At 39.8% G+C, this 21,118-nt stretch overlaps 3 protein-coding genes across 3 annotated transcripts; 1 reads left to right on the top strand and 2 right to left on the bottom strand.

Moving 5' to 3' along the window:
• The first annotated feature begins 29 nt into the window (after positions 1–29).
• Positions 30–6,436, top strand: mlst8 (MTOR associated protein, LST8 homolog (S. cerevisiae)). Its single transcript, XM_063003163.1, has 9 exons — positions 30–121; positions 323–494; positions 1,415–1,466; positions 2,211–2,373; positions 2,484–2,559; positions 2,648–2,800; positions 2,908–3,032; positions 3,131–3,294; positions 4,618–6,436. Exons 2-9 carry the CDS (start codon positions 366–368, stop codon positions 4,734–4,736), a joined length of 981 nt encoding a protein of 326 aa, XP_062859233.1. The 5' UTR covers positions 30–121; positions 323–365; the 3' UTR covers positions 4,737–6,436.
• Positions 6,437–6,598: 162 nt separating this feature from the next.
• Positions 6,599–11,886, bottom strand: bricd5 (BRICHOS domain containing 5). The gene is made up of 6 exons (XM_063003961.1): positions 11,836–11,886; positions 11,469–11,606; positions 9,818–9,958; positions 9,293–9,400; positions 7,420–7,573; positions 6,599–6,941 (listed from the first exon to the last, which is right to left on the bottom strand). The coding sequence occupies exons 1-6, from the start codon at positions 11,884–11,886 to the stop codon at positions 6,850–6,852; spliced, it is 684 nt and encodes a 227-aa protein (XP_062860031.1). The 3' UTR covers positions 6,599–6,849.
• Positions 11,887–14,000: 2,114 nt separating this feature from the next.
• pgp (phosphoglycolate phosphatase) lies at positions 14,001–16,548 on the bottom strand. Its single transcript, XM_063003816.1, has 2 exons — positions 15,913–16,548; positions 14,001–14,545 (listed from the first exon to the last, which is right to left on the bottom strand). The coding sequence occupies exons 1-2, from the start codon at positions 16,505–16,507 to the stop codon at positions 14,220–14,222; spliced, it is 921 nt and encodes a 306-aa protein (XP_062859886.1). The 5' UTR covers positions 16,508–16,548; the 3' UTR covers positions 14,001–14,219.
• Positions 16,549–21,118: the final 4,570 nt, after the last annotated feature.

Below are 21,118 nucleotides of genomic sequence, written 5' to 3'. Positions count from 1 at the left end.
ATGCTTTAGGTAAAACGATCCGACTGAAGTTGTCGTCCATGTAAATAATGTGGATTTGGTAACTTAAAATCGACTCATTGCTTTGTTATTCAGTCGGGATCGGTCGTGCATCTGCTAGGAGGTAAGATAGATTTACGTTTACGATTGATACAAATGTGATGAATAGTAACTGTAAGTTAGATTGTTTTTTGTTAGCTCGGTTGCTAAAGGTCCTGTTCCAGTCTTCTCTCCTCACTACTGTGTTCACATAAACAAGAATCATGAGAGCAGTGCTGATCACTATCATTGATTTTAACTGTTCTTAATGTGTTTCTGCTTTCAGAGCTCCTTGTGCCAGGATAATTTTGAGTACTGCGAAGTTCACGATGAATGTAAACCAGAGCACAGTGGGGAGTGATCCAGTGATCCTGGCCACAGCTGGATATGATCACACAGTCAGGTTCTGGCAGGCGCACAGTGGCGTCTGCACCAGAACTGTACAGCACCAGGACTCTGTATCCTTTCAGATGAGAAGTACTTCTGTACACACGTGTAGTACTTAAAGATCAGACCTCACGAGGGGTTACCTGAAATGCAAATGCGTTTTACAAAAAAGTGAAATTGATGTGACTCTTCTCTAAGAGTTGATATTACTATAAAATTTGAATTGTTAATCTGACTGTGAAGGGATACTGTGTTCAAATGAATCACTTTTTCAACCAACATTTATTTCAAAATATGAACTGCTTACAATAATTGGTATAAATATCATTCTGGGTGGGGAGTGTGTTAAAAAATAAACAGCATTGTTTTATATATTTATATATATATATATATTACACACAAATATAAGTAAACAGTACTAATTGATTACTGACTAGCCTACACAATCTCATAAAATTATGAAGCACGGTAAAAAGAGGTATTTTTAATTTAATTAATTCAAAACAGGGGTGGCACGGTGGCTTAGTGGGTACCACTGTTGCCTCACAGCAAGAAGGTCCTGGGTTTGATCCCCAGGTGGGGCGGTCCAGGTCCTTTCTGTGTGGAGTTTGCCTGTTCTCCCCGTGTCTGCATGGGTTTCCTCCGGGAGCTCCGGTTTCCTCCCACAGTCCAAAGACATGCAAGTGAGGTGAATTGGAGATACTAAATTGTCTGTAACTGTTTGACATTAAACTTGGGAACTGATAAACTACCGTTCCTGTCATGAATGTAACTAAAGTGTAAAACATGACATTAAAATCTTAATAAAAAAACAAACAATTCAAAACAGACAACATCATTGACTGAACAGCATGTAGAACAGCAAGGTAAATAACACGCAGAATAAAACAAGTTACGTATGTAGATTTTAAAGAGATAATGTGAAAACATGACTTGATGTGCTTGACTAAGCACGAAGTACAAACTGATGGTGACTTAACTGCGAGATCAGCAGGTGAATTCTCTAGAAGTAACACCTGATAGGAGCATGATCGCTGCTGCTGGTGAGTGAAAAATCACAGATTAGGTTTGCTAGGTTGATGTTAACACATACTTTAAGAAATTTAATTGAGTGGTAATTTGTGTTAATCTACTATCGCTAAGATCCAGGGTTTAAATCCCCAGCGGTGCTATCAGGCAGTCAAGCGTCTCCATACAGACACGTTTGGCTATGTCTGAGGGAGGCGATGGCACGAGGCCCAGCAATGGATTGGTGTCTTGTCTGAGGTCTGAATCGCAGAGTGGACTGATTCTGGAGCAGCCAGACCCACTTCAACCCTGACCAGAATAAAAGCAGGGTTAAAACATAGAAAGAAAAAAAAGAAAAACAGACCTTGGGTATTTCTCCGCTTTTTGCTTAGTGCTTCCAGGTGGTGCTGGGGCCACCAGGACCCTGATCAGCAGAAAGCAGTTGTTTAAAAAACTAAAGAGAACTATATGAGATTCCATTGCAACAGTGCTTGCACTACCCTCAAAGAGCAGTGCCTGAAAACCTCATCTTGTTGCCACTTGCCCAGAAACGAGCAAAAATACTTCTTATTGTCTAAGCCTTACTCTTTAATAACATTATATGTTTGCTGATTAGGCTAAATGTTAAGGTCTAGCTGAGCACCCGCAACCTGATACCTTGTGTTAATCACTCATTGACCGGGTATTAAAGGCACACAAAATGCTAATTATTGGTTTGCAGCTTTGCAACAGATTACCCAATGTCAATGTGATGTCTTTGTTCCTTCTATTTGTATCAGGATATCAGCACATACGCATGTATGACCTCAACTCCAACAATCCAAATCCTGTAATCAATTACGATGGCGTTAGCAAAAACATCACGTCGGTCGGCTTCCATGAAGATGGCAGATGGATGTACACTGGAGGAGAGGACTGCATGGCACGCATCTGGGATCTACGGTGCTACAAACATGCCACTGTTTTATATATTTTATACATGCTAAAACTCTCTCATTCACTCACTCCTGTTTCTGACTAATAATGACCAACATTGTATTGTATTTTTTTAGATCGAGAAATCTACAGTGCCAAAGGATCTTTCAGGTCAACGCACCCATTAATTGTGTATGCCTTCATCCCAACCAGGTAAGAGTATCTGCTGACTGCTTCCTAGTTTTATCCTCTGGATGGAGATTGTGGATCATTCATGGATGTTTTATTTGCTCTGTTTCAGGCTGAATTGTTTGTTGGGGACCAAAGTGGTGTAATCCATATCTGGGATCTTAAAACAGACCATAATGAGCAGCTTATCCCAGAGCCGGATGTGTCTATTAACTCGGTTCATATTGATCCTGATGCCAGCTATATGGCCGCCGTTAATAGCATGGTCAGTAGCATTAATTACTTTCTTTGTGGCCTTGTAATCATGCTGTTCTTAAATAAATACTAGACGTAGTAGAGCAGTATTAAATAAAGTTTATTCGAATATTTCAGGGTAATTGTTATGTGTGGAATATGGCTGGAGGAATTGGTGACGAGGTTACGCAGCTTATTCCCAAGACCAAAATCCCTGCTCACAAGCGTTATTCTTTGCGCTGCAAATTTAGCCCTGACTCCACGTAAGTGCAGCCTTGATATCCCAAACATTAAACATATTTTCACTAAGGTCAACCAAAGTTCTGACCACCTATTTGTCTTGCATTTGATTCTGCTGTAGATTGCTGGCCACCTGCTCAGCAGATCAAACATGTAAGATCTGGAGGACCTCAAACTTCTCTCTGATGACAGAACTGAGCATTAAGAGCAACAATCCCGGAGAAACCTCTCGTGGCTGGATGTGGGACTGTGCCTTCTCTGGAGACTCGCAGTACATTGTTACAGGTGAGCATATGAAAGAGACTCAAGGCTAATTTTAGACATCAGTTCTAAAACTATTGACTGCAGAATCACAGTGGTTCTGTAGGCCGGCCAGTTATTTACACAGACGTGATTGACTATGTCTGGAGGGGTGGCCTAAGTGCTGCATTGGATTCCTACCCAGTGTTTCCCAGTGAAACCGGACCTGTCATGACCCTGACAAGGGTAAAGCAGTTGATGAAAGTGAACTATTTTAAATGACCTACTGCATTAATAATCCACATAGTCATAGATTCATTTTAATGACTGCTTTATCCTGACCAGGAAACACTAAACGCTAGGCACATGAAAGCAATACACCCTGTACAGGGTGCCAAAGCATAGCAGACAGATAATCAAAGCTGTTTTATATTAAACTTAATTCAGTTTATTCAAAATAGTCACTGAAGCAGTTAGCTTACATTAAATGCTTAATTTTTTGTGGATTTTTATTAGCTTAATTGTTTTTAATAAATGTTAAATAAAATATAGTAACCAAAGCACTACACAGGCAACAACCACACTTGTTGCTATTAGTTGTATAAAATAAATGATCTGGTTCCAATTTTTTGGCCTGTTCCAGTAGAACTGTGCCACTGTTAAACAAAAAACAAACTACATAGAGACATCGTTTGACAGGTTTGGTGCGGAGGAACTCCACTGGCCTGAGAGGGCCCTGACCTCACTCCTATAAAACACCTTTAGAATGAACTGGAGTGACTGCAAGTCAGGCTTTTATAATTAGTGCCTGGCCTCACAAATACTTTTTTGAATGAATGTGTACAAATTCCCACAGACACACTCCAATAAAAGGCTTCCCAGAGGATTGAACCATGTTGAAGTCGCGAGGGAGTGCCCTCCCCTCTTGTGTTTAAATGTACTTAATTTTTCATGTGTCTAATGTTTTTTCTGCCATAAAACAAATATTTTATACTCTACGATCATTAACAAGAAGTTTGAATCCAAAAATTATTAAATGTGTCAAAATTATGTTAACACTAATGGATCTATTCCCTGTGAAATGTGTGTCCGGGCTTCAAATGGTACTGTTGCTTGCTGGTTTTTGTGTGTTGAACATGATGGCTAACAGGCTGGACTGTCCTGTATCATCTTACACGTTTAAAGTATGTTTTGTGAATAAATGGTTTCTGCCATTCAAGTGTTAACATCATTTTGACTCACCCTGTATTTTTGTGACTTGTCATTGTCATCCAGTACAATTTAAAATCGAATGAATTTCAGCATCTTAAGCTTGTTTTATTTTGTAGATTTGGCACTGATTTTCCCTTTTCTTTACTTTCTTTGTAGCCTCTTCAGATAACCTGGCACGTCTGTGGTGTGTGGAGACCGGGGAGATCAAGCGCGAGTACAGCGGCCATCAGAAAGCTGTGGTGTGCTTGGCTTTTAATGACAGTGTGCTCGGCTGATTCAGGAAGAAAATTCTTGCCACCGTATCTCAAAGCAGAAAAATGAACGAGAGTGTTTAACAAAAGCTACTACAGATTACATTAGCCTGATTTCCTACACCACAGCGGAATGACACAGAATGTCTAGCTCGTACACACAAGTGTTTGGTACGCCGGGCTGCACAGGTACCAAATTAATGATAAATGTGATCATTTGTAATTGATGTTATACTGTGTACTTGTATTTGTAAGTTTAATAGAAATGGCATCACACCAGATAAACATTAGTGACTTATCAAATGCATTAAACAGTATTCAAGTGGAACATAAGGACACATGCAAGACTTTCTAAATCATTTGAGCATCTTTTTAGTGTAGCATTGTTTTGTTGGGCATGTTTAATATAAAACAATCCTGCTAAATGTATAGCAGTAAAATGCCACCTTCAGTAATGCCATGGAGTCAGGATTTGTAGTAAAGTACAAATAATTTTGTAGCCCTTTAATATTGTCTATACATTTTATATAGAAATTGGGTAATTAAAAATGTTTAAGTGCAGAGTTCGCGGTACAATAAAATTTTATAATCCGTGTGGTAAATAAATTATGAAAACAATTCACTAAGATTTGTTATTTGAATTGCCCTCACCACCAACACTGCTGTGCAGATCTTGTACACATCTGTATATAACTGCAGTTTTGTAAATATGAAGTATACCAATAAAACACAAGGACTTATAAGACTGGGTCTGCCAGTAACAGCCCAGGTATACTGTTTTCTATTCATTAATTTTCCTTTTTTCATCAGTAGGGTCCAATTGGAACGTATCTCGTCACTGATGCTACCCCCACACAAACTGAAGAGGTCTGTGGTTGTCATGTAGCAACTTCAACACATTTACAGCCACTTATCAGTTCCTTTTGCAGCCACCCACAGTGCAAGTGCCTCGACCCGCTGGCAAAGACCGTAATTTCAGCAGCGATGAGAGACCCTTCTTTGACCGTGTCCCTCCCCTTAAAGACACACTGCCAATCACGCACGTGTGTATAGGCACCTTGTTGGTCGATACCACAGCTGGGATTCAAACTTACGAGCTCGACATGCCAGTGGTGGTGGGCAGCTATCATCTATCTACCACAGTGGTATTCACTTATAGATTCCTTTATTATTAAAATGAGGCCTATTCCTAATTCCTAGTCTGTGAATATTGATTATTAGTTATCATGAACCCAGATCAGCAAGCTCATTTGTGTGATGTGTCAAATATAAGTATTGTGCATGCCCTGCAGTAGATTGGTGCTTTGTATATGCTTTATTTTTACTTTATTTTAAGATAAACTAATATAATTATGGGGATTCTCTGTCAGAAAACCAATGATCTACCAAATTGTGTTGAATTTTGAATTATGAAACAGTTCCCTGTTACCTGAATTCTGTCGGATGTATTTTTAATACATTTCCTAATATAATTTAAAAAGGCCTTTTTCAAACTAAATTGATAGTTTTTTTGTAAGTTGGCAGTGTAGTGGTGTAGGTCTGATTAGGATTCAGGGAAACAGGACATTAAACCCAAAAAGTTCAGAATGATAAGCAGTACAGAAGAACAGCTCTGGTAAGAGCTTCTCTCATGTCTGTCCCATTTTATGACCTTTATTGTTAGAAAACAGCTATATGCTTATTGTTTGTCTTTTCTTTGATTAAATATTGATTCAATTAAACAAGTTGGCTTCCACTGGCTGTTCTGTTTTCAGCACAGAGAAAAATGTAAATGATTGTTTATCATAATCATGTGCACACTTCAGGTCTGTAGCTAGAGACGATCTAGAAAGAAATAGAGCATTCTTTAAACACAGTTCTACTACTTAAATGATGCACTTAAAGAAATGAGTCAATAAAAATGTTTTATTAAAACTCAACAGTGCTTTTGGTTACTTATCTGCATCAGTTTACAAGAAATACAAAAAGCAAAATAGAAACATGTTGGAAACGTCAGACAGTTGCAGATGACATATGCCGGTTCTGTTTACTGTGTCGGTGATCTGTGTGTGGCTCCTCCAGTTGGCTTTCTGTGACGTGCCTTCATACCAGGGGCCACATGGGTTTCCTGTGTGCGCTTAACTTTCTGAACGAAGGCTCATTCTGGCAGGTAGTAGAAACACACTGACACACAGATGTTGTTGGGGAAGCAGATGTCGATGCAGAAGTAAATTAATCGTTCTTTGGGACCTGCAAGAGATCAGTGCGGCTCTTATCAGTTCAGTAATGCCTGGTGCAATCAGAAACGCACTACACTTTTCGAGTCTGGCTGATGTTGGGTACTAAAGGTCATGAGTGCTGGATTCTGTTCCTCAGCCACACTTTGCTTTTTATAGAGCTTTACATGGTGTACCACTGCACATGACTTGTTGTGTAATAGAAGCAACAGCACTGCAACAGTTAGTGTCCTCATTTTACCAAACCATTAAAAAGTGTCATTAATAGGAAATGTGATGTAACACAGTGGTAAACATGCCACCTATGTCCCAATTTTATTGATTTCGTTTCAGTAATGAAATATTTTGCAATGTACTTTTCTGGAAATGGGATCTGTCTTATGACATTTAAAAGAAAAAGCCATCCAGTGTAATGAAAACAGTGTATAAAAGGTGCAGAGAAAAGAGAAGTGTGTGCTTTAGTGGGAGGATAGAATCTTAGGACTTCTCACCGTCAGCTCTCCTGGTCCAGTACACGGGTCTGTGCTGACAGAGCGTCTGTAGAGGTTGCTGCAATGTTGTAGCTTCCACGCGACGGCCTGACAACACACCTAAAAACTCAGTGTGTCTCTGAGTCGTGTTGCCCACCAGCCAGATCTGAGTCACCTAAAAATAATTGGCACATAGAGGTCATATAAAAAGTTACATTACTTCTGACGAGCCTTTGTTTTTAATCTAAACTCTAACCATCTGTAATCATCGAGCCTACACTGAGAAAAGAAAATATACTTAATAAAGGGGCACTCGAAGTTTGGAAACTTAACTCGATCTGTAGGACTAAATCTTTTTCAAAAATTAAACTTTTGTTCTAGAAGAAATATTAATAAAAATAATAATAAAAATAGTGTAGGTGACTGAAATAAAATTATTTGTTGCTGTAACCTTATAAGGTATAAAATTACAAAGAAGCAGCTTTGTTAAGACTTGTAAATATGCCTGTAAAATCAATCTGACATTTGGTGTGGGTGGCACACAGAAACATGGGTCCTGGGGACCTGAGTTTAATTGTTGACGCTTCTTTATTTCCTTGCATCTTTAAATACATTTATGTTTGTTTATTAGGATTTTAATGTCATGTTTTACACTTTGGTTACATTCATGACAGAAACGGTAGTTACTCATTACACAAGATTCATCAGTTCACAAGGTTATATTGAACACAGTCATGGACAATTTTGTATCTCCAATTCACCTCACTTGCACGTCTTTGGACTGTAGGAGAAAACCAGAGCACCCGGAGTAAACCCACACAGACACGTGGAGAACATGCAAACTCCACACAGAAAGGACCCGGACTGCCCCACCAGGGGATCGAACCCAGGACCTTCTTGCTGTGAGGTGGCAGTGCTACCCACTTAGCCACCGTGCCGCCCTTAAATACATTTTAAATCAGTAAATTCTTCTTGCCATAAGTGCAGTTGCACTGATCTTGGCTTCATTCCACACTCTGGAGTTGTTGCACATTGCAATGCAACTTAGATTTTCTTTCAGAATACAGATAATGACTGGTATGACTGCAGATGTGTAGTAAACGATGAATGATTTTGTCAAAGGTCTATAGTATGTATAGCATTTCTGTTAGTACATGGGGCTACAATGTTTTATAACCAGGTAGATTATTTTATTATTTCTATACCTGCACCCTCACTGTACTAGATATTTCTGCACATTATTTTGTGTATACATCAGTGTCCAAAAAGAATAATAATAAATAATCCTAATGTAAGGTTATTTTATGAGGTAGATTGAAAAACTACCTCACTGTGTGATTTTAAACGTTTCCCCCTTCACAATAATGCATTTCCAGTCAAGTGTAACAAGCCACTCATTATGTGTGGATCATAACCCACGACAGGAACAGCTTGTTAAGTGCTGAGAGAAGTATGTCCACCACAAGTCTCTGACCTGTTAACGGAAGGGTGCTCTTTTCCCCCCACTAGTGACTTATAAGAAGAAAAAAGCAACAGAGCGGCCATTGTGCACTCTGTGCTCCCATCCTGTAACGGGATCCGTGCAGGGTAGATCAGATGTGCTGCGGAATTCAGAAGCAGCTTGGCCGAGCTCCCCTGTACCTGTGCGGTCCGTTGCTTCCTTTCTGGAGTTGCAAAGTAGAAAGCAGCCAAAAGAGCTCTCTAATCAGCACAGGAACACTGAGGGTGGTGCTCAAGTGTTCAAGTGTCAGCAAACCTGCCAACCTGCGTTGTGGAACTTATTTCACTAATTTCAAACATTAGTTACATAAGATCATGTGGAGTTTTTTGCATATGAGTTACAAATGCCTTTGATATTTTAATTGAGGTGGTATTAATATTTAAATATTGTTACCTTTTGCTCTGACACGTTCAGGAGAGTGTGCATGTCTTCATAATCAGACATCTCCATTTGGCGAAGAAAGCAGCTATCCTGATTGTCAGGCTTGTAACAAATTAACCCCTGAATAGATAAAATTAGTGATTAGATCACTGCTTTTACTATAACAAGTTGTAAAGCAGACAGAAATGGGGTTATCTCAGCAGATAAGATACTGGATTAGTTATAAAAATAGGTCAAGTAGAGTCCAATTTATTTGAATAGCCCTCATTACATTGGATATCATGACAAAGCAACTTTAGCGATTCCAAAAAAACCTGATGAGCAAGACATGGCCAACAGTGGCAAAAAACTATACTTAAGTATTACAGTGAAGAAACCATGAGAGAAGGCTTCTTAAAAGAGAGACCACTGGTTCAAGTCCCACCTCTTAAGTTGCCACTGTTGGGCCCACAACCCTCAATTGCCTGCATTGTATTTGGTCACTTTGGATAAAAGCATCCACTAAATGACATAAATGTAGAAAGAAAAAGATCTTACATGTTTAATGTCAAAAAGCACTGTAGACGTGTGGTTGGCATGAGAAGTGACGGAGTAAGTCACTATGTTGTTGTGTCTGTCCACAAATGCAGACTGATTGATCAGAGAGGCAGGATGGTCGGGAGATATGAATCTGATGACCTGCAATGAAGACTGTATTGAAGTTTTTTTAGCAAAAAAACAGAATAATTTTAAATATATTTAAAAATAATAAATATAAAATATATAATATAATAATATTATAAAATATAATTTAAAAAACTGCAAAAGTTGAATAACATCAAGTTGATTAGCATAATGAGGTAAAAGGTTTTGAGGGGTTGAATTATTGTAGCTTATGCTTAAAGTAAATGAAAAATGATGTGAAACCAATAAAGAATTGCTTGGTAAAGAATGAATCATTAAAAATCCCAGGAACTGGAACTAGAAGAAGTTAGAAATAAATGAATGCAATCCAATTCAGTTCAATTTACGTAATTCCTTATTTATCAAATAATATTTGTCAAGTGGTGGTCTAATAAAAGGAACTTTATTTCATTCACATATTGTTTGAAATAGCTAAAACATTGTAATTAAAACATATATCACAACTAACTGTCCACTATGGGTGGCCGGTCTTTCAGCTGTGCTTCCCCTCACCTCTGGAATTCTCTCCCTCCTACTCTCCGCTCTTCTTCAGAACATTTTTCATAGTCCCTCTCCTTATAGTCTGTTTTTCTATTATGTTTATTTGTGTTTTTGTATGATTGTCCTTACAATATACATAGATTTCTTTTGTTTCTTCTTTATTTGCCTTTTTTTTATTTCCTGTATAGAATCTTCTCTGTAAAGTGTCCTTGGTTAAAGGCGCTATATAAGTGTAACCTATTATTATTATTATTATTATTATTATTATTATTATTAACAGTGAACCATTTCCACAAGTACAGTTACAGTTGCTAAAGACTGCCTTGCTGGAAGAAAAAGTTTAAACAAAGTATTAATCATACATTTCCTTAATCATTAATAATACATTAATCATAACAGTTCCTTAATACAGGTTATAAATTTGATGTTATTTAACACTATTTAGAACATATTGAATGTTTGTGATGTTTTCACTGCAATATACATTACAAAGATGATTTATAAAATATTTTAAACCATTTTAACATCACTGAGTCAAACCAGTCGACATGATTAACAGAACTACCATAACCACAAATTTAACAAAGGAAAGTTTAGTTTGTTTTATATTTGTGGTAGGCTACTGACCTAATGACCACATACAAAAGTCACTTGTGGTCTTCTTTATCATGCTCATTGTGAACCTTAAATCACACCAATATTTCTGTTGGTTGATAAATACTTTGACTGTATTGTTGCAAAAATAATGCAGCTTTCAGTCGCACTACCCAGCATTTTTGTACTTGAAAATAAAATGAAATTAAAAATGAGTTTTATTTTAATGCATTAAAAACATGTTTGTATAAAGTAGGAAATTTAGAACAAATTGACCCATTTCATGAAAATGACCCTATTAATGAAAACATGTATTTGTAGTGTGCAAATCAGCCAGAGAAAATTAAAGCGCATTACCAACTTCCTTCAAGCAACTTTTTTCATATATTTTACTAACAATGCTGGTTTACAGCTGAAACCTGTTTCTTACCTGTGTCTCTGACTGGAGTGATAACTTCCCAGCGATAATGAGGGCGACGAGGGTGATGATAATGACCAACAGAGAGGCAGTGAGACAGCCCCAAAACACTCTCTGAGGAAACCTGGAGGAGCCTGTGATATCACAATGCTGAAAAACAGGAAACAGAAAGATCAGAACTGTACATACACTGTAACTCTACTGCAGCCTGAGGTGGGTTTAAAAATGAGTGGTCCACAGTTTGTGCTGAATTGAACCTGACTTATCAGTGCATGTTCTTTAAGTCAAACCATCTCTATCCAAAACGCTTAAAAAATATTAGTGGTATAAATGAAGTGAAATGAAATTACACATCACATTCTAAAGCATCACATCTTACCGTGCATCTTGGCTCCTCAGAACTGCTTTCTGAGCATTTCCACCACCTCATCATTCTACATCTATGTGCTTTTGCCTCACAGTCGTTGACTCTTGCTCCGATGCATCAGGCAGTAATCATGACCCAGACTGACCAAAAGATCCTGCTATACCTGCTTAGATCCTAGTCTGTCTTTAACTTCCCAAACACACACACACACACCTACACACACGTTAGTCCAACCCATTGGCTGCCACCCCACACTGGATAATAGACAAAGGGGAGAAATGGGGCTTTTACTGTGGACAGAGCTTGTCATCGCAAAAAGGACAGTTCTTTTAGAAATCTGTTACCCGGATTAGCTGCTGTAGTTGCTGACTGCCCAAGGTGACTTGAACTTCAGCCACTGTAAGGACCACATAATTACACACAAAAGCATGTTAGACCAGTCCAGACTTAGATTCTGAAAATATGTTGTTTATTTGGGCTCTGTATTATAAACATTTTGTTCAAGACGAGACAAATAAATTCATCACAAATCATCATGAAACCAGTTACAGTAACTTCAACTTTACAAATAGGTGTTATTTAAATAAGAACATATTTCAGTAATAAAGTCTATGATGTGTAAAGAGAACTGCATTTAGTACTGTATTTAGTATATATACTGTATGCTGTGTATATATACTGTGTTTTTTACACTTAGTGTACCTGGCAGACAGTACAACACCAGGTCCAAATTATGGAGCTAATTAACAGTAAAATTCTTTCTTCTCTACCAAAAACCTGATTTACTTCAGTAATGTAGCCCTAGGCTAATTTTTTAACGCTAAACTCCTTTTGGGTGACTTATTTGGAGTATACACTGATCAGCCATAACATAACAAGTGTTTCTACACTCACTGTCCATTTTCTCATCTCCACTTACCATATAGAAGCACTTTGTAGCTCTACAATTACTGACTGTAGTCCATCTGCTTCTCTGCATGCTTTGTTAGCCCCCTTTCATGCTGTTCTTCAATGGTCAGGACCCCCACAGGACCACTACAGAGCAGGTATTATTTGGGTGGTGGATCATTCTCAGCACTGCAGTGACACTGACATGGTGGTGGTGTGTTAGTGTGTGTTGTGCTGGTATGAGTGGATAAGACACAGCAATGCTGATGGAGTTTTTAAACACCTCACTGTCCCGGCTGGATTGAGAATAGTCCACCAACCACTGATGTGACCACTGATGAAGGTCTAGAAGATGACCAACTCAAACGGCAGCAAAAGATGAGCGATCGTCTCTGACTTTACATCTACAAGGTGGATTAACTAGGTAGGAGTGTCTAATAGAGTGGACAGTGAGTGGACACGGTATTTAAAATCTCCAGCAGCGCTGCTGTGTCTGATCCACTCATACCAGCACAACACACACTAACACACCACCACCATGTCAGTGTCACTGCAGTGCTGAGAATGATCCACCACCTAAATAATACCTACTCTGTAGTGGTCCTGTGGGTGTCCTGACCATTAAATAACAGGGTGAAAGCAGGTTAAAAAGGTCTGCAGAGAAACAGATAGACTGTGGAGCTGATAAAATGGACAGTGAGTGTAGAAATAAAGAGGTGGTTTTAATGTTATGGCTGATCAGTGTATAGCATGTAAGTAAAAATTATTATTTAAAAATCATCTTTTCTATTTAAAACAGACACTTTCAAGGTGTTCAGGTGGTGCAGCAATCTAGTGCACTAATCCACCACAGCTAAGATCCAAGTTCAGGTGTCAGCTTTGCTTTTAAATACTGACACGATTAGCTGTATCTTTTGAATTATTGGACAAAGTGATTCCTCATTACTGCTGACATTGCGCCCTCTACTGGAGCTGGTGAATAATAGACAGCAGTGAATAATGGTGCTCATGGGCCAGCTTTGTGTACAAGCTGTATTCAGAGATTCTAATTTTATTTCTGCATTTATTTTATTTAAATCGTAACTGGTGAAAAATGACAAACAGCTAACTAAATAGTGAATTATACTTGAATTATTTGAATGATTCAAATAATGCGGTTAGAAGTATTTGTATAAAAATTAGGCAAATCTGTAAATGATTTCATTACCCCCCACCCCCAAAAGGACCAGAGTTTGAGAAACTAGAATAAATTAGTGTTTTTTATAGTCCTACATTTCAGTTAGGTCTAAGTATGTATCCAGACAGATGTGTTAGTGGATTTTTAACACACCTGAAACAGGTAAACATCAATAATCTGGGTCAAGTGTTTACAGAACACCAAGAACTGAATTAAGAACAAAGTGGTTCCTGCATTTTGTAAACAACACTTCAGTTTAATTTTGTTCTATAAGTATCCCTTTTGATTGACCTTCCATGAAAGATACAAGTCAAATGATCAATACTGGCATCTATCCTTGAAGGGCGGGTAAAATCTCTGCAATGCTTTCGACATAGTAATCAGGCACCATTCCTTGTCGAGTGGGACAGCCACTTTTCTGATGCTCCTCTGCATCGTCTACTGTTGACACACCGGTCAGGGTTAGAAGGGTCTTCAGACCACATGTGGACCCCAACATAATATCAGTGTCCAGTCTGTCCCCGACCATGAGACACTTGTTCGGGTCGAGGCTGAACTGTTCGGCGATGCATTTGAACATGAAGCTGCTGGGTTTCCCGACCACTTGGGCTTGGCGCTGTGCTGCCACCTCCACAGCCTTCAACAAGCAACCGGTTCCTAGAAACAAAGGGCACCAAATTACCACCTTACATGTACAGTTTTATTATCATAAGGTTTATGTATTGAAATGAAAATGTGTTTACTTGTCTGGTGGGGTAGATATACAATTTTTAACACAGTGTATGTCAAGACGATTGACATGAATTAAACATTGAACATTAGGGAGGTAGGGGGTAAATCTACCAGAAGTGGGTAAGGGGGCTTCTGCCATTCATTGGGGCCCTTAAGATGGTGGTTTGTCTAAACCTTACTGGACTATGAAATACGTGGTCACCCAATTTGTTTTAGAATAGAGCAGAATGCCTTTATTTGTCATATACACAATCAGCCATAACATTAAAACCACCTCCTTGTTTCTACACTCACTGTCCATTTTATCAGCTCCACTTACCATATAGTGGAGCGCCAAGACTTGTAGTTCTACAATTACTAACTGTAGTCCATCTGTTTCTCTACATACATTTTTAGCCTGCTTTCATGCTGTTCTTCAATGGTCAGGACCCCCACAGGACCACTACAGAGCAGGTATTATTTAGGTGGTGGGTCATTCTCAGCACTGCAGTGACACTGACATGGTGGTGGTGTGTTAGTGTGTGTTGTGCTGGTATGAGTGGATCAGACACAGCAGCGCTGCTGGAGTTTTTAAATACCATGTCCACTCACTGTCCACTCTATTAGACACTCCTACCTAGTTGGTCCACCTTGTAGATGTAAAGTCAGAGACGATCGCTCATCTATTGCTGCTGTTTGAGTTGGTCATCTTCTAGACCTTCATCAGTGGTCACAGGACACTGCCCACGGGGCGCTGTTGGCTGGATATTTTTGGTTGGTGGACTATTCTCAGTCCAGCAGTGACAGTGAGGTTTTTAAAAACTCCAGCAGCGCTGCTGTGTCTTATCCACTCATACCAGCACAACACACACTAACACACCACCACCATGTCAGTGTCACTGCAGTGCTGAGAATGATCCACCACCCAAATAATACCTACTCTGTGGTGGTCCTGTAGTGGACCATTAAAGAACTGGGTGAAAGCAAGCTAAAAAAAAGTATGTAGAGAAACAGATGGACTACAGTCAGTAATTGTAGAACTACAAAGTGCTTCTATATGGTAAGTGGAGCTGATAAAATGGACAGTGAGTGTAGAAACAAGGAGATGGTTTTAATGTAATTTTAAAGTACAACAAAATTCTTTCTTTGCGTATCCCTGCTTGTTTGGTCAGAGCGCAGGGTCAGCCACTGTATGGAGCAGAGTGGGTTAAGGTCCCTGCTCAAGGGCCCAACAGTGGCTGCATGGCAGAGCTGGGATTCGAACACTCAACCTTTCAGTTGAAAATTTGTTTTACCTGAGAACGAGATCTTACCTGGCACTGCTTTGCCCCCCTCGAGCGGAAGTCTAGTGTCAGTGTTGGTGCCCACAAACTGGCAGTCAGGCTGGCACAGGTACTGCAGTGCTCTGTTCAGCTTCATATAGCTGAAATGCTCATCGAAACCCACCAGGACGGCCTTCACCTCCGGGTCCAGAGGGACACCGGCCCAGTCCTTCTGTGCTCCCGTGACAGGATCTGGTCCCACCCCGATCGGTTCGATTCCCATCGCTTCGAGCTCCTGTCTCATCGCGTTGCTTCCGATCAGGTAAACTTTACCGTCCAGTTTGCAGACGGTTTTGAGGTAGACAGCAGAGCAGTACGCCGTCCCGAACACCTCGTCCTGGGTGGAGTCGAAGCCCAGCCTGCTCAGCTTCTCCGCGTACATTCTGCGGGTTTTTGTGCTGTTATTAGTCACGAAGAAAACCTTCTTTCCGGCTTTCTTCAGTGAGTTGATGACCTCAGGAGCACCAGGAATGGCCTGATCTCCCCTCCAGATCACCCCATCACAGTCAAACAGCACAGTGTCCACAGAGTCCAGGAGCTGGCGGGTCAGAGGACCGGTCAGCCGGGTGCATTTAGAAACTGCCATGGAGGGATGAGGTGTAATCACCGCCTGTAACTCCTGTTTCAATTCTCCTGAACGTGATTTAGACAGAAAGAAGCTATTTAGAAGCTCTCTCGGTGATAGTGAGTGTTGAGTAATGCATTCACTCCTGACATGACCTTACTGCATTAACCGGCCATACTACACTTCCGCACCGGCTTAAAGCGACAGTATGTAAAAAAAAAACGCGCACGTACGCACATGGACAGCACGTAGAGAGTGTCGGTGCCGCACAGATTAAGAGTCCTGGGGGCCTGGGATAAAACCTTGTCTCCGTCAGTGTCCCAAAGTCGACATGGTTCTCCTTCGGGTATGTCGGTTCCCTGCAACCATGGGCGGATCTACCGGGGTGGCATAGGGTGGCAAATGCCACCCTAAAAGAAAGCCTTGCCACCCCTGCTGCCACCCCAGTTGGCAGCAACAAATTAAAAGAAAAGTTATGGCCAATTTGCAACGCTGCCACTCTGACAGTCAAAAACTGTTTGCTTTCCCTCTCATACATCTGCCACTCATCACCTGTGTCTTACCTTAATGCCTTTCCTTTGATAATGATAATGCCCCACCTACAGTAGTGTTACCATACTTTTATCTCCTATTAATGAGATTACATTGTATGGTCACTTATTCCTAATATGAACTGTTTCACATGAAACCTTAAATGCAAGACATTGATTGCATGAGATTAAGTTTGTCTGAGTTTGTAAATGGCAGCCCGTGCCCTTTTGTAGTGTGTACATACTATTTCTCATCAAACTGTGATAACTGTGATTAAATTCAGTATAAATACGTCTGCCATATGTTGCCACCCCTCAAAAATTCCTGCCCCCCTCTCGCCACCCCATAAATATTTTTCTAGATCTGCCCCTGCCTGCAACTATCTAAAATCATGCAGTGGTGTCGGTTTTTCTAATAATACTAGTGAGTCATTCTATAATTTGGGGTACATTCCATGTCCAATGATAATAATTATATTTATTCTAACTATTTTCTTTAAAAATGACATATTTTACCTATTAATGGAAAACATGTTGTAATATCACAAAAACATGATGTGCATCCTATGCTTCATTTAGCTTGAAATTTGTCATGATGTTCCTAAATGAACAGTTTTTGCTGTGTCCGTTTCTTAAGTTCAGGGTGCCTTGGTTTCAAAATAATGAATACAATTATTAAGGCCAACAACATCAATTTTTTTATTTATTTCAATAGTTTAAATACTAAAGAAAAATAATATTTTTTAAATTGAGTTTCTCTTTTAAATAATTTAAATATATTTATTTATTATTGTCTAACAGCAAGCTAACAGAACTCCACTCAGCAACTCAAAACTGGTTTGTTCTAAAACTATGTGACCAGCATTACATGATATCATTTTTCTCTGTGGAGAACATATTGAACAAACTGTGGTGAATGTTCTCTTATTTTTAAAAATATTTTATCTATAATAGGACATTGTCAATGAGTATATTAATTGACCGTCAACTATGTTACATACATTGTTATGGTTACAATTTCTTTTATAATTTTAATTCAAATGTATGTTCAAATTAGACATTACTCTGTTCAAGAAATGACGTGATCAGCCAGGCAAGGTCTACCACTGAAGTTATGGGTCAAAATAGGGAAATTGTCAACTATGTTACCTGTCAACTAAGTTACCTAGTAGTCTACATCTACTTGCCCCTTTAAATAAAAAAAATAATAATTATGTTTAAGCTTTGCAACTAGTGGATATGTTACACTAAAGGAATATATTAATTTGAACCACTGATTGTTCTGTTGAGAGAGAACATTGTTTTTGTACTTTTTGGTGATGTGAAATGTACCCCAAATTATAGAATGACCCTAGTATAATGTGAGATATCTCACAATGGATGTCAGCTCATCATCTAAAACTTAATCCCAGCAAGACAGAGGTGTTGCTTATTCCTGGAGATCAGTCTCCAACCCAGGACCTAGTCATCTCTCTTGATGACTCCCAGATCAGACCATCTGATAATGGAAGAAGCCTTGGTGTGGTGCTGGATAACCAGCTGACCTTCTCTCCATGTGTAGCCAACATGACAAGATCGTGCCGGTTCCTCCTTTATAACATCAGGAACATTCGGCCATTTCTCTCCATGGAAGCTACTCAGATTCTGGTCCAGTCACTTGTAATCTCACGGTTGGACTACTGCAACTCCCTGCTGGCAGGTGCTCCCATGTCCACTATTAAACCCTTGCAGCTCATTCAAAATGCAGCTGCCCGTCTGGTTTTCAACCAACCTAAACACTGCCACATCACCCCACTGCTGCGTTCTCTTCACTGGCTTCCTGTAGCTGCACGCATTCAGTTTAAAACACTGATGCTCACCTACAAAGCCAAAAATGGACCAGCCCCAAGTTACCTTCGAGGTCTAATCAAACTCCACTCTGTACTGCGCAATCTCCGAGCCACTAGTCTCGCTCGACTTGATCCTCCACCCAGAACTCGAGGAAGACAAGCATCAAGGCTCTTCTCTGTATTTGCACCCAAATGGTGGAATGAACTTCCTCTGTCTGTCCGAACATCTGAATGTCTTGCTGTCTTTAAAAAACGATTAAAAACTCACCTCTTTACTAAGCACTTAAGTTGACTTGTACTTACTTACTAACGCTCTTATTCATTTCTTTTTCATTAAAAAAAAAAAAAACACTTTTGGTTCTAACAGGTTTTAGCAGATTTGTGTTCTTGGACTGTTGTTTACTTAGACTAGAGTAATGAAATGTTTACTATGGAAGTACTTCTGTAAGTCGCTCTAGATAAGAGCGTCTGCTAAATGCCGAAAATGTAAATGTAAATAATGGGCATAATAATAGTATAAAGAAGTTGTTGTAGCGTAGCAGTTAAGGTACTGGACCAGTATTAGAAAGTTTGCTGGTTCAAGCCCCACCACTGCCAGGTTGCCACTGTTGGGCCCTTGAGCAAGGCCCTTAACCCTTAATTGTTTGGAAAGTATACTGTCACGATACTGTAAGTCACTTTGGATAAAAGGGTCTGCTAAATGCCAAAAATGTTAATGTAATGTATTGTAATAGAATGAGATTGGATAGATTGACCACAAGCTTTATGTACAAGACTTACACTGTTGCCTTACAGCAAGTTGCAAATAAGTCCTGGGTTCGATTCCCATATAGAGCGGTCTGGTTCCTTTCTGTGTGGAGTTTGCATGTTCTCCCCGTGTCCGTGTGGGTTTCCTCCAGGAGATCCGGTTTCCTCCCACAGCACAAAGACATACAGTGCCTTGCAAAAGTATTCAGCCCCCTTGAACTTTTCAACCTTTTGCCACATTTCAGGCTTCAAACATAACGATATGAAATTGTAATTTTTTGTGAAGAATCAACAACAAGTGGGACACAATCGTGAAGTGGAACGAAATTTATTGGATATTTTAAACTTTTTTTAGAAATAAAAAACTGAAAAGTGGGGCGTGCAATATTATTCAGCCCCCTTGCGTTAATACTTTGTAGCGCCACCTTTTGCTGCGATTACAGCTGCAAGTCGCTTGGGGTATGTCTCTATCAGTTTTGCACATCGAGAGACAGACATTTTTGCCCATTCTTCCTTGCAAAACAGCTCGAGCTCAGTGAGGTTGGATGGAGAGCGTTTGTGAACAGCAGTTTTCAGCTCTTTCCACAGATTCTCGATGGGATTCAGGTCTGGACTTTGACTTGGCCATTCTAACACCTGGATACGTTTATTTGTGAACCATTCCATTGTAGATTTTGCTTTATGTTTTGGATCATTGTCTTGTTGGAAGATAAATCTCCGTCCCAGTCTCAGGTCTTTTGCAGACTGCAACAGGTTTTCTTCCAGAATGGTCCTGTATTTGGCTCCATCCATCTTCCCATCAATTTTAACCATCTTCCCTGTCCCTGCTGAAGAAAAGCAGGCCCAAACCATGATGCTGCCACCACCATGTTTGACAGTGGGGATGGTGTGTTCAGGGTGATGAGCTGTGTTGCTTTTACGCCAAACATAACGTTTTGCATTGTGGCCAAAAAGTTCGATTTTGGTTTCATCTGACCAGAGCACCTTCTTCCACATGTTTGGTGTGTCTCCCAGGTGACTTTTTATAGATATCTTTGAGAAATGGCTTTCTTCTTGCCACTCTTCCATAAAGGCCAGATTTGTGCAGTGTACGACTGATTGTGTCCTATGGACAGAGTCTCCCACCTCAGCTGTAGATCTCTGCAGTTCATTCAGAGTGATCATGGGCCTCTTGGCTGCATCTCTGATCAGTCTTCTCCTTGTTTGAGCTGAAAGTTTAGAGGGACGGCCGGGTCTTGGTAGATTTGCAGTGGTCTGATACTCCTTCCATTTCAATATGATCGCTTGCACAGTGCTCCTTGAGATGTTTAAAGCTTGGGAAATCTTTTTGTATCCAAATCCGGCTTTAAACTTCTCCACAACAGTATCTCGGACCTGCCTGGTGTGTTCCTTGGTCTTCATGATGCTCTCTGCGCTTTAAACAGAACTCTGAGACTGTCACAGAGCAGGTGCATTTATACGGAAACTTGATTACACACAGGTGGATTCTATTTATCACCATCAGTCATTTAGGTCAACATTGGATC

Source organism: Trichomycterus rosablanca, chromosome 10, assembly GCF_030014385.1.
Source record: "Trichomycterus rosablanca isolate fTriRos1 chromosome 10, fTriRos1.hap1, whole genome shotgun sequence".
In the NCBI taxonomy this organism is placed as follows: domain Eukaryota; kingdom Metazoa; phylum Chordata; class Actinopteri; order Siluriformes; family Trichomycteridae; genus Trichomycterus; species Trichomycterus rosablanca.
Note: the sequence above shows the minus strand (reverse complement) of the source record. Positions and strands in the feature narration are given on the sequence as shown.

Bases quoted from the DNA above. Each gene is read 5' to 3' on its own strand.
- bricd5 (XM_063003961.1), bottom strand. From the start codon at position 11,886: ATGAGGTGGTGGAAATGCTCAGAAAGCAGTTCTGAGGAGCCAAGATGC. The intron at 9,959-11,468 runs GTAAGAAACAGG...TCTTCATTGCAG, and splicing joins CACTCCAGTCAGAGACACAG to GTCATCAGATTCATATCTCC. The intron at 7,574-9,292 runs GTAACAATATTT...AATTATTTTTAG, and splicing joins TGAACGTGTCAGAGCAAAAG to GTGACTCAGATCTGGCTGGT.
- mlst8 (XM_063003163.1), top strand. From the start codon at position 366: ATGAATGTAAACCAGAGCACAGTGGGGAGTGATCCAGTGATCCTGGCC. The intron at 495-1,414 runs GTATCCTTTCAG...CTGCGAGATCAG, and splicing joins CTGTACAGCACCAGGACTCT to CAGGTGAATTCTCTAGAAGT. The intron at 2,374-2,483 runs GTGCTACAAACA...GTATTTTTTTAG, and splicing joins GCACGCATCTGGGATCTACG to ATCGAGAAATCTACAGTGCC.
- pgp (XM_063003816.1), bottom strand. From the start codon at position 16,507: ATGGCAGTTTCTAAATGCACCCGGCTGACCGGTCCTCTGACCCGCCAG. The intron at 14,546-15,912 runs GTAAGATCTCGT...CTTTGTTTCTAG, and splicing joins GGGGGGCAAAGCAGTGCCAG to GAACCGGTTGCTTGTTGAAG.